This window comes from Elaeis guineensis, chromosome 16, assembly GCF_000442705.2.
Source record: "Elaeis guineensis isolate ETL-2024a chromosome 16, EG11, whole genome shotgun sequence".
NCBI classification, from domain to species: Eukaryota; Viridiplantae; Streptophyta; class Magnoliopsida; order Arecales; family Arecaceae; genus Elaeis; species Elaeis guineensis.
Window position 1 is genome coordinate 41,476,951 of NC_026008.2, and position 11,801 is coordinate 41,488,751.

At 44.6% G+C, this 11,801-nt stretch overlaps 1 protein-coding gene and 1 pseudogene across 1 annotated transcript; both read left to right on the forward strand.

Annotated features, from left to right (window-relative positions):
* Positions 1–1,724: 1,724 nt before the first annotated feature.
* Positions 1,725–5,094, forward strand: LOC105059207 (zinc finger CCCH domain-containing protein 20-like; annotated as a pseudogene).
* An 835-nt stretch (positions 5,095–5,929) lies between these two features.
* LOC105059208 (cytokinin dehydrogenase 3) lies at positions 5,930–10,135 on the forward strand. The gene is made up of 5 exons (XM_073250076.1): positions 5,930–7,112; positions 7,194–7,321; positions 7,426–7,683; positions 7,781–8,043; positions 9,671–10,135. The coding sequence occupies exons 1-5, from the start codon at positions 6,533–6,535 to the stop codon at positions 10,068–10,070; spliced, it is 1,629 nt and encodes a 542-aa protein (XP_073106177.1). The 5' UTR covers positions 5,930–6,532; the 3' UTR covers positions 10,071–10,135.
* Positions 10,136–11,801: the final 1,666 nt, after the last annotated feature.

The following is an 11,801-nucleotide window of genomic DNA, read 5'->3' on the forward strand; positions in this document are numbered from 1 at the left end:
AATCTAATGAAGACAACTAAGCTGGACACGAGATACGACCAGCCAAAAGATATAGCAGGGCAACCAGATTGGAAGGGGCCCTCTAACGAAACGTTAATCATGTTTTCTAATATTTTGTATTTAACTGCAAGAGGAGGACTCTCAGACTTGCAAAAGAACAAGAGCCTGGAGTGCTATAAAGTGATTGGGAAAGCCTCATCAAGAAGCTATGGCAAAGAAGATCTCTTCCACCACAGTTTATTTGTCCTCATTTCGAGAAAAAAATTTATATCCTATGTATACTGCATTTACTATATGAGCCACCAAGCACAACCACTCTTTTTTGTAGACTTCATTTATCAAGAGCTTATCTCGATGCACCGCTGCAAAAATGAGCAGACATATATGATCATATATGGTGTGTGTCTTGTATGATATAATTTTTCTATTTTTCTCACCATATTTTTTTACTTAAGTATCTTGATTCCAGCCCTCCAAAATAAAAAAAGAAAAAAGAAAAAAAAAAGAAAAAGAAAAAAAATGATGGTCTGTTTAGAAAATCTAACACAATTGGACTGAGGTTTCTAATAGATTTGTAAATTTTGCAACCTATTTAGGTATGCTCCATATTCATCCAACAGTTCCACAATCCCAAACTTGAGGAAGGGTAAAAAAAGATTTTTATAGAATTTTTTTCTTCTTGTGGACCAACAACCTCTGTGGTTGGTATACAAGCTAGGACTCGAGCATCCTCTTAAAAGACTCTGGGCTAGAGGAGTCAACAAGTACCATTGCATTCCCACAGAAACAACCAAACAGGCCTTTATTTGTGTTTCCTTTCCACAGCACCCTTCTCACCAATAAAAAAACAAAAACATAAAAGCTGCCTGTTGGGTACTTGCAAGACTGCTATTATTCATATAAAGCCGCTACAGTATCTCTACTCTCTCTCATAACTTCTCCCGTTTACACAGTACTTCATAAATTTTAATGAACTACATGCAAGGTGGGGCCATAAGATCTGGCCAATATCTCGCTACAAGCTATCTGTGCCGGTCTCTATGATTGAATCGTGTGAGCCAGCATGTACATGCTTGATTAAAGTATCAGTTGGGTCCAAAATCATGCTAAATTTGAAGTGGTTGGATTGACTCCTATAGATCATGGCACGGTGCAATGCCCATAGCCACTTACCTTTCCTAGTGAATTTTCTAAATCATGTTAGATGAATTATCTCATGACAAGTGTCGAAAGTTTGTCATAAGGTCTCACGCTGTCCTCCAATGAACATAGGACACATGAACCTAAAAGTTGCACTACGTCTGAAAAGAAGATAGCCAACCTACTTGTCAAATGGGTCCATAACATAGACAAGACACAGAATAGGATGTAGCATGATAATCCCACAACATTGGCTCGGTGAGGTGAATAGGTGATCCTTCAATTCAAACAGTAGGGAATCCGCTACCTAATTGCCTACTAGACGGTTAACTTGATAATTATGTGTGGTCTTCAGCCAACAGAGATCTTCAATGGGGTCCACTTAATTTGTGGTGCTTTGGAATGGGTGCAAATTGTGTCGGGAATCTCTTCACCAGCCTAGTAAAGTAATACAGACCAAGGTGTTGGAAGGGTTTATAATGTAATGGTTAAGGGGACACCTTACTATAAGCATCTAGAGGAGGACCACCACTGCACCCTTTTGTGCCAGGTGCTACCAAAGGGATCGGTTCTCCCACGTTTTAATGGTTCCAAAAGATACGGATTTGTCTGAAGGGAATGCATCTTTTATCCAGATGGTGGTTTCCTTAGCCATGACAAAGATTGGGGCTTTGTCTTCTAAACAGCAGAAGAGCACAAAGGAAGTTACGTAGGTGGAAATGGATCGAGTGGAGATCAACGTACCATCATGTTTATGTGTCATGATATATTTTTTGTACTTTGCCTTTTTGTCCCCTTCAACTTTTTCGCCTGCAAGGGATGGGGCTATGATTCATGCAATCTTCTAAACTACACACACCAAATAAATAAAATTATAGGTGCAAGATTAGGTGACATTGCCACTTAAATCTACTCCATTCACTCATGAATGGAAACGTGTCTGGTAGTGTGATACGGAAGCAAACATGCATGATTGAATTCGCAAAGCAAATACTTATTGAGATGTCATTAAAATAAATAAATAAATAAACAAAATTATAGGTACAAGATTAGCTGAAATTGCCACTTAAATCTACTCCATTCACTCATGAATGGAAACGTGTCTAGTAGTGTGATACAGAAGTAAGCATGATTGAATTCACAAAGCAAATACTTATTGAGATGTGATTGATGAAACTTCTATATGTCTATATTCAAAGCACTGTCTTCGGAGCAAAATTAGAAATGTCATTCATCATCTAAAAATTCTTCGTGAAGATTTATGCTAATTGAGGCAATTTCTTGGGCCTTTTGAAAGGAGAGGAACTCAAAGAGCTTCCCAAACAAGATCTCCTCTAGTGCCTCCACTGTGCACATTGAATAATCTCAGACTTTTTAATAATTGGGGAATACTATGCTCACAAAGAGAGCTTCCTTGCTTTACAAAATTTCGTCAAAGATAGAGGAAATCTTAAGAGAATTATCTTCGAAGAAAATCTGAGCTCGAGACTATTGCCTCAATCAATAAGCCTAGCAAGATTTGTCTCAAAGTAGGGTCAAGACTGTATCTTTCACACAAAAGAAACTTTATCTTCCTTTTTGTATGCATCCACTGTTGGATCATCCACCAATCACTTTGAGATCCATCCCGATGGATGCATGATGCAGTTCCGAGTGCTTTGAGATCTATGGGGTGGATGATCCAATGGTGGATTTTGTGAAGGAAGGAGAATCCTTCCAAAAGGTACACCCCTGGCCCTTCAAAGTGGAGGTTTTAACTTCTTACTTTATTCTCTATGGATTTGTTTTCCCATCTTGATCCTTATCACCTACTCTTGCTTTCAGCAGCTAAAGACCTCTGTTTGTGATCAACAGTTTCTTAGGTTTAGCTTCCTTCAATCTATACCAGTAAATCCTTGTGTTAACTCCTACATAACCTCTTAATGTAAAGTTTAGCTTCTTTTCAATAAATCTAGGTGGTTGTGCCTCCTTTTTGTCAAAACAAAAAAAAGAGAGAGGGAAGATTATAAAGAGATCTTCTAGAATTGTTTGATGACTAGATTAGACTACTATGTCACTAACGTTGGACTTCGTTGTGGGAATGATGAAGCTACCCATTCCATTCTGGATTCTATTATAGATTACTTGTGGACTAGGTCCCCAGTGCCTGGATTAACAAATCCACAAATTCATGTGTATCGGATGCGAGTGGAACCGATTCGCACACCTAAATTGACTCCACAATGACGCCAAGGAGCTACCCTACATCCATTGGACCATCCTACCTAGAAACCCATTATCATCAAATATGCTGTCGCTCCAGTGACATAATATTAACATATTTATTACCTTAAACTCTTATCTGTTCTTTATATAATCAATTTCATTTTGGCCATATTGCAGAGGATTCAATGCATAAATTTCAATATCAAATGCCTTCAAGGCCTTTTTCAGCTCATTTCCGATCTGACATTAATCTTAGAAGTAGAGTCTTAGGTAAAAATGTATTATTCCATCATGCTATGCTGTAGGTAAGTATGGTGTAAGCTGAAAGGCACTATTTACCATGAGGCTAATAGTACAGTTGATTGATCTTCTTTGTGATTGAGCACTTCGAAGGAGCTATATGGACGGAGATGATTGAGGTGCCACAGACAATTCAAGATATTCTTCTTTCTGATTTTTTTGACCGTATTCACACATGTTTTGCATGAGTGTTTCATTTTATCAAAAAAAAAAAAAATACTATTCAATGTACAAAATTTGAGACTCTATTAACATAATCACAGTATAATGTAAAAAACTTGGTTCTTTAGTTTTTATTATCTCCAAGTTTGGAGGAAATCCAAACCTTTCAACTTAAGATTGTATTTGGTAGTTGGCAATCTATCCAGATTGCCAGTAATTTAAAATAGACCCACCGGATTATTGTGTTTGGTATGCTTTTTACATGACAATCCAGATTGCCTTTTAGGAGGCAATCCAGATCGCCTTTGAGAGAGGTGGCTATTCAAATTACTACTTGTTAGGCAATATTGCAAAAAAAAATTTAGATTAAATTATCCCTCAAAAATATACATAAAACACACCCCTCCACTCCCTCCCCCGACAGCTCTCACCCTCCCCTTCTTCTTCGAACTCCCTCATATCCTTGCCGCCTTCGATTGCCTCCCCTCCGCCCATGCCCCCATCATCTCCGGCTATGGCCCCCACTTCTACCCCGGCATCAACCTCTCCTCCCTCACCTCCATCACTATCACTCCCTCATCCGATGATCCGGCCGCCGTCTCGAGTTTCAGAAGACCAACCGCTGCGAGCACGTTGACGCCTGCGACCTTGCCCACAAGGTCTTCAGAGCTAGCTCCACTCGATGCGTTATCGGACTCAGCCATGCAAGACGGCACCGCCTGCCGCCACCGTGTCTGCTTCTTCGCACACACCCCTGCCCATCTTTGCTTCCTCCCTCAAAGCCTCTAGTCGCCGCTACAGGTCGCCATGTCATATGATGGAGTGCCAGCTCGGTGGTCCAAGAATTTGATCACCTTGTCGAGGTCGACTCTGATATCGATCTCGATGTCGCCAACGTCGAAGTCGCCACTGGTATCATCGATGGAGATGGAGGTGGTGAATAAGGTCCTAGTGGAGATGAGGAAGCTGCAGTTGAGCAAGATGAGGTCGGTGTCATATTCTTCGGGGGCTGGGATGGAGAGTGATGGTGGGTTTGATTTGCCGAGAGGTGTTGAGGTGTTCAAAGTGGATTTTGTTAGCTTGCCGGCGACACCAATGGCGATGAGCAGCAGAGGGTATAGGTAGGGCAAGGAGGCAGTGGGGGAGTTCGGGAGGGGAGTGAGGGGTAAGTTGTTCGAGAGTTTGGGGAAAGAGGTATCAATGGAGGATTGTTCGGATGCTAGCAGAGTCAGCGGCACTGTCATAAGGTTGCCGGATTTGGGATTGATTTCGGAGTTGGTGAAGTAATGGCTAGATGGGTACTTATTCGACGGATAGTTTCTATCGAAAATAGGAATGCCGTCGATCTAGTGCTCATTGGACGGCAGGCCTCGGCATTAGAGGCCAAGACGATCGAGCTCATATCGAGAATTTTTTCCTCTTGTCAAATTTATTTTAAAAATTTTAATTTAAATTAAAAAAATAAAATTAATTTTTTTAATAATTCAAAATTTCATAAAAATTTATGGAGATATTTTGAAAATTTGTTTCACATTATTGATAATCTAATTGTCGTACCAATCAAGATTTCTAATAATTTTACTATAATATTATCTTCGTATGTCAAATATAATAATCAATATTATTGATAATTTAATAAAAATAATCTATCTTAAAGGTAACTTAAATTATCTTCTAATATTATTTGGCGATGACCTAACAGGTGAGTTAAGCACTGTTTCCATAATGAGAGAGCTGACAAAAAGCTCTGGATGGATGGTAGTGGTAGCCAGCTTCCAAAAGTAGAATGGTGCATGTGATATGGATGAGAACAAGAGTAAGAGATCAGAAGGAAGGCCTAGGGGATCTTAGCAGTAAGATCTTTTCCCATAATTACCCATAATTACCCAACCTCTGTCCCAACAATTGCCAAATATTGATCCAAGCCAGAGAGAAGATCCCCATAAAAAGGTTAAGTGTCACAAGAGCAGGGGAAGCTCAGATGATGCCAAGGTGGGTCTCACATGTATCCCTCCAAGTATAGATTTGGGCTCCCAATAGATTTGAAGCCAGGACCTGGGGATGTTTTATTCTGTGGCCTGTCTATAAATGCAAGCAGCCCTTGGTAAAGAGTCCAGTGAGCTCTATTCCCTTGCCCATATTTTGTTAGAGGATTTCTATTATTATCCTTCTTCCTCTTCTTTTATTTTGGTGCTCTGTTCCATCTCCATCTCTTCGTTGATTGTAGTGAGAGAAGGTATTGGATTCTTTTGAAACAAGTGAGAGTACGTTGGAAGGGAGAATGCTCTGAATGAAGTGAAAGGATCGCATGTGCTCTCTTTGGTGTGTGATGGCTTCTCCTTCTGAGTTTTTGGCATTTCTACTTACCTCATCCTCATAGAACTCTCCAAAACTCACCTTCTATCTTAGTTCTTCCGTATCCATCAAGTTTCTTACTTCCTCTAATTGGTTTCCTCGCTTGTTTAGGATCTCTTTTTCTGAGTTGACTCTTTTTCAAGCATGCGTTTTGCCTCTAGTAGATTTAGTATAATCTTATTACTTACATTGAAATAAACAATAAAAAACACAAAAAAATTCATGGTTTATAGTTCTTAAATGTTAACTTCTCACTACCCTTCCAAGGACAACTGATACAAGTTTCAAAATTTTTCTACTAATTTCTCATTAGTGCACCCCAGGCTGATTGATCAAAGCAACAAATTGGATTCGTGAGTAACTCCACCCCATGGAGTTTGCAATGTTTTGCACCAGAGTCAATACCCTGCTTGTCCTGGTGGTGCTCTGTTCCTCATGTAAGTTCATCCAAAGCCCAATGGACTTTGGCCCCTTGAACATCGCCCAGACCACCAACACAGCATCATTAGACTTTGGAAGGATCCTTTTCCACTCCCCTTGCGGGATTCTAAGGCCCGACTCTCCCAGGGACATCTCACTCCTCCTCAGCTTCCTCTCTGCCTCTTCCTTTAGCCAGGTCAGGGTTGCTGCAAGAGGAGCTGGCCATTCCATCTATGGCCAGGCCCAAGCCCTTGATGGCATTGTCATTATGATGGACTCCCTTCCCCCCACCATAGAAATCCACAGGAGAAGGGATGGTGACGCTGGCTTTTCCTATGCTGATGTTAGTGGTGGGGTTCTTTGGGTGGAGCTCCTAGAGGAGAGCTTAAAGGTGGGACTAGCTCCAAGGTCTTGGACTGATTACCTCTATCTCAGCATTGGTGGAACTCTTTCCAATGGTGGCATCAGTGGGCAAGCATTCAAATATGGTCCCCAGATCAGTAATGTCCTTCAACTTGATGTGATCACAGGTGGTAAAAAGTTTTCCCTTCTTTCATGTTTACATATAAATGGAATTTATGTTTTGTTTTTTTCCTTCCTAACAATAATAGGAAAGGGAGAGCTTGTCACATGCTCACCTACAAGGAGTTCAGAACTTTTCTATGCAGTTTTGGGTGGGTTGGGCCAGTTTGGCATTATAACAAGTGCAAGGATTTTTCTTCAAGATGCTCCTCATAAGGTGCTCACTCCACCCTAATGGAGTCTCTCTATTTAACATTAACCTGCCAACTTGTGATTAGTCTCGATTTTAATCCTTTTTAGGCCATTTATGACTTTATCCAGGTAAGATGGCATAGGGTCTTCTATGAAGACTTTGACATCTTCACCAAGGACCAGGAGCTCCTGATTTCAATGCCAGATAAGGTAGACTATGTTGAAGGGTTCATAGTACTCAATGAGAAGTCCCTTCATGGCTCCTCCACTGCTTTTCCTTCCTACATGGACTCCATCCCTCACTTACAAAAGGGCAGCTCAAAGGTCTACTACTGCATCGAGTTTGCAGTACATGTCTACCAAGCCAAGGATTCTTTCATAGAGCAAGTAATTTAATCCCTATTAGGAGTCCTATGCCTCTAAAGCAATGGACAGAGTTCATGGATATTAAACTTATGTTGTTTCTTTTGTGCTGTCTCTAAAGGTTGTGGAGGAGATCTTAAAGCAGATGAGCTACATGCCTTCACGTATCTACAGCGTCGAGGTGTCCTACTTTGATTTCCTCAACAGGGTACGGATGGAGGAAATGGAACTGAGAAGAAGAGGGGTGTGGGATGTTCCCCACCCATGGCTTAACATGCTTGTGCCCAAGTCAGGGATCAAGGAGTTCAGAGACTTGCTCATGGAGCACATCTCACCAGAGGACTTTGAGGGCCCTATACTCATATACCCACTCCTCAGAGAAAAGTAAGCAAATTTCTCCCTTGTCATATTTTCCTCTACTTCAGATCTTTCTTCTGTTACTTATTTTCTATTACACCTTCAAGTCTTCGACTTTACAAGTGGGATGACCTTACCTCCCTCTAAAAGAAAAGACCTTCCATTGGGTTGCCTTTGTTGGCACTTGTACAACTTTAAATGGATTTTTTTTTCCTTTTCAGCTGATATTCTATAAAGCCATCCCTTTTGTTTTCTTGTGTGTTTGATTCACTTTCTTTTCTTCGTGGGAGAACCTGCGGTGGTTCTTGGCTTTTTCTGTCCAAATTCCACCTTTGTGGTGTGCCCTGCGGTGTAAAAGATGGGCCAGCTTTTTGCATTTATACCCGCCATGGTAAAGCATAGATGCTGTTTTAGGCATTGTGGATCTTCTGCAACCCAAGCAGCAGAGACCTCGCAGGGCTGGCGTCAGGGACTATTTTTGTACGTCCCCTGGTCTCTGCTTGACGCCACCAGCCTCTCTCTGCTGCTTTAAAGTTTGCAACCAGACCTAGACCAGGCCCGTGAATTGTACTGGTGAACCAAATCCATTGGCCGACTTGTGTGCGGTTATTAATTCAATGCTCATGTTGAAGAACTTCGATCTAGGGTAGCAAAAGTTAAACCGGACCTGGCCCTGGATTTGGGTGTAACATTTTTGAGCACGGCTCTTTGCAACACCCGCGATGCACCACATAGTGTGGTACCTCATGCACACCATCGTCTATTATACGATGGATGGCTGCACGTCGCCTCATGCAGTGCATAACAGGGGATTTGCATCTCAGATTTTTTTTTTTTAAAAGATCCAATCAAATGTTTTGAACTAAATTTTTAAGTGTATCACACACAAGTCAGCTTTGACTTGACTCAAATGCCAAGGCTAGAGTTTAAATTGAAACGAGCTGCATAGGTTGCCGGGTTTGGATTTAAATTTTTAAGTATATTTTCTTTAGCCGCGTCAACTATTGAGTCGTGCAGCAGCTACTTTGAGATTTATAGCGTAGATGGAAGAAAATAGTTGAAATGCTTTGATATTTGTGCAAGATATGATTTAATGGTTGATATTGCAAAAGAAGATGGATCATTCTTTCGCATGAAAAATCTTACCCAAATCAGAGTTATGCTAGGTTATGGCTGTCGGGCAAGATTTTTTCTAGATCTTTTTCAAGTTGGAGTCATTACAAGAAGTTCGAATTAGCTCAAATCATGAGAATAAACCCATTACAAGAATGGATGAAAAAAATCCCATTTGTCATCCAGGTTGTGTTGCATTCCGATCAAATCTGGCAACCCAAGCCTAATCAAGTTCGACCTATAAACATCCTAGTTCTGCCTCCAGTGTTCCATCAGTCCCAAGTATACACAATTGCACTAGCATGTCAAGAGAGGCACTATTTGACCCCATATGGTACCCTTAGCTCCACTCTGGGTACACCGATCCATCCACAAGCCGGTCAGCTACACCCACCTCCAATTCAAACCCGACCTCCGAGAACCGGACTCGCCAAGAATACAACTCACCATGGCTAACTCGGGTCCAGTCGCCCAACCGAGTCCAGGTTCGCCAAATGGAAACATAACTCACTCTTTTCCTCCCCCGTTTTCCGTTGGCCAGGTGGAGCACGAACACGTCGGCCGTCTTGCCGGAGGTGCCAGCCGCCTCCACCGTCGGCGGCGAAGATGACGACGTCGTCTACATCGTGGGTGTGCTGCGCTCCACCACCCCCAGCAGCTGCCCGCCGGCGTGCCTCCACGATCTCCTCCGCCGCCACCGCCGCATTGCAGAGGAGGCCGTCGGCGGCCAAGTTGGCGCCAAGCAGTACCTGCCCCACCACCAGACGGCGAGGCAGTGGCGGGAGCACTTCGGCCGGGGGTGGGAGCGGTTCGCGGCCCGGAAGGCCCGGTTCGACCCGCTCAACATCCTGGCCCCGGGTCAGGGAATTTTCCCCAGGATCTCCGATTCCATCCCCAGGACTACCACCCCTTCTCCTCTCCTCCTACACTCTTCTCAGTGATGCCTACTTCTCTTTTGAAGGGGGGGGGGGGGGGGAGAAAGGAAGGTTAGGGGAAATGTGGGCTATTCTATACTCCTGTTTTTCTTGCTTTCTCTGTTGTTGTTTTTTTTTTTTTCTCCTCCCTTTTACCTCATCTTCCTTTATGCAGGCGAACAATATTTTGCACTTTTGTCCACAGCTGCTGGATAAGATTGAGTTCCTAGGTCAAGTGAAGGATTAAAAAAGTTGTTTACTCTTAAATATGGGTTATAAAAATGCTAGAAGGATTAACTTATGTCGATATTATTTGATGAAATTACTTTGTAGCTCTTTGTTGGGGAATACCCGCCGACCGGCCGACCGATAGCCAGAGGAACCGACCGACTGCCGGAAGGACCGACCGACTGACGGCCCGACCGACCGACCGATGGCCGGACCGACCGATTGGCGGTCGGAGCGATCGACTGACGGACGCCATCACCGGCTAATTATCGGCTTACGACCGACTGAGGATATGTCGGACGCACCTTTTCCGTCCGACTGAACCCGGAGGTCTGATGGCCGACTCATGTAAGACTCCCCGACCAGCGGAGGGGCCCGACGCCACTCAGCTGGCCACCGACTTAGGGTCGGTCGACTCCTCCAATCGCCGTACAGCCGTCAGACCTTGTCAGTTCTGACAGCAGCATGCGGCACGGCTATCTAGGGGCATTGTCCCGCCGAGGGCATTGTCAACCCTGGTGATTTGACAGCCCCACGGCGACATGACACTTTCACGGCGACTCTGACAATCTACAGTGAGTTGACAATTCCTCACTTGTCTGCGCCATTAATGACGGCGCCATGCCGTGCTCCACTATATAAACCGGAGAAGGCAACAGTGCAAGGGATCCGGTCCGCTCCCCCACTTCTCGACTCCAAAAACACAGGCTCGCTCCTCTCCCCCTCTCCCTCTCTCGATCGAGCTCTCTGTCTACATTTCACTGTTGCCCAGTCACCTCTCTGACTTGACCGTCGGAGGGTCCCCGCCGGAGCCGCCTCCGGACAGTGCGGACTTCTCGTTTTTGCAGGTGCACGTTCCCCGGCGATCGATCGACGAGGCGATTGGCCGCAACAGATTGACGCGCCAGGTAGGGGACAGCATGACAAAGACAAGAGCTCAACGATCGAGAATCACTGGATCGGCAAGGCGCTCTTCCCGCCGGGAAGAGGCCTCCCCGCCACCACCGGCGGCGGAGCCCAACTCTCCACACCCCGCGGTGACCACGGAGGCGCAGATCGCGGCCATCGTACGGCAGATGACCGTACTGACGGATGCAGTCAAGAGCCTCCAGCAACAACCGGCGGCCCGTCCGATGCCATCCAGGAGCAGCCGCCGACGACCGCACCGATCCCCGTCGCCTCCGCACGAGCGCCCTCAACAGCGCTCCCACGGAGAAGAGGAGGAGTGGCCCTGGTGTGATGACCGACGGTCCCAGCAGCCCTCCCTTCCCCCGCTGGAACGGGCAAGGAAGGAGAAACGACCGCGCACGCCGTCGGCCTCCCTCTCGGAATCTTCCGGAGACTCCACTCCCGGGGTCTCCCAGCATCGACAAGCGGACGACTACGAGTGCCGGTTCGAGGAAATCGATCGCCGACTCGCCCAGTTGCAGATGGACGGCTAGAAGTCTTCGAACGACGTCGACTTCCAGACCGCCCAACCTCTCTTCCGACTGGTCCTCGATGAGCCGATTCTCAGTCGGTTCAAAATGC

Coding starts and splice junctions, on each gene's coding strand:
- LOC105059208 (XM_073250076.1), top strand. CDS start 6,533: ATGGAGTTTGCAATGTTTTGCACCAGAGTCAATACCCTGCTTGTCCTG. Junction 7,113..7,193: donor TCAACTTGATGTGATCACAG/GTGGTAAAAAGT, acceptor TAACAATAATAG/GAAAGGGAGAGCTTGTCACA. Junction 8,044..9,670: donor TACCCACTCCTCAGAGAAAA/GTAAGCAAATTT, acceptor TCCGTTGGCCAG/GTGGAGCACGAACACGTCGG.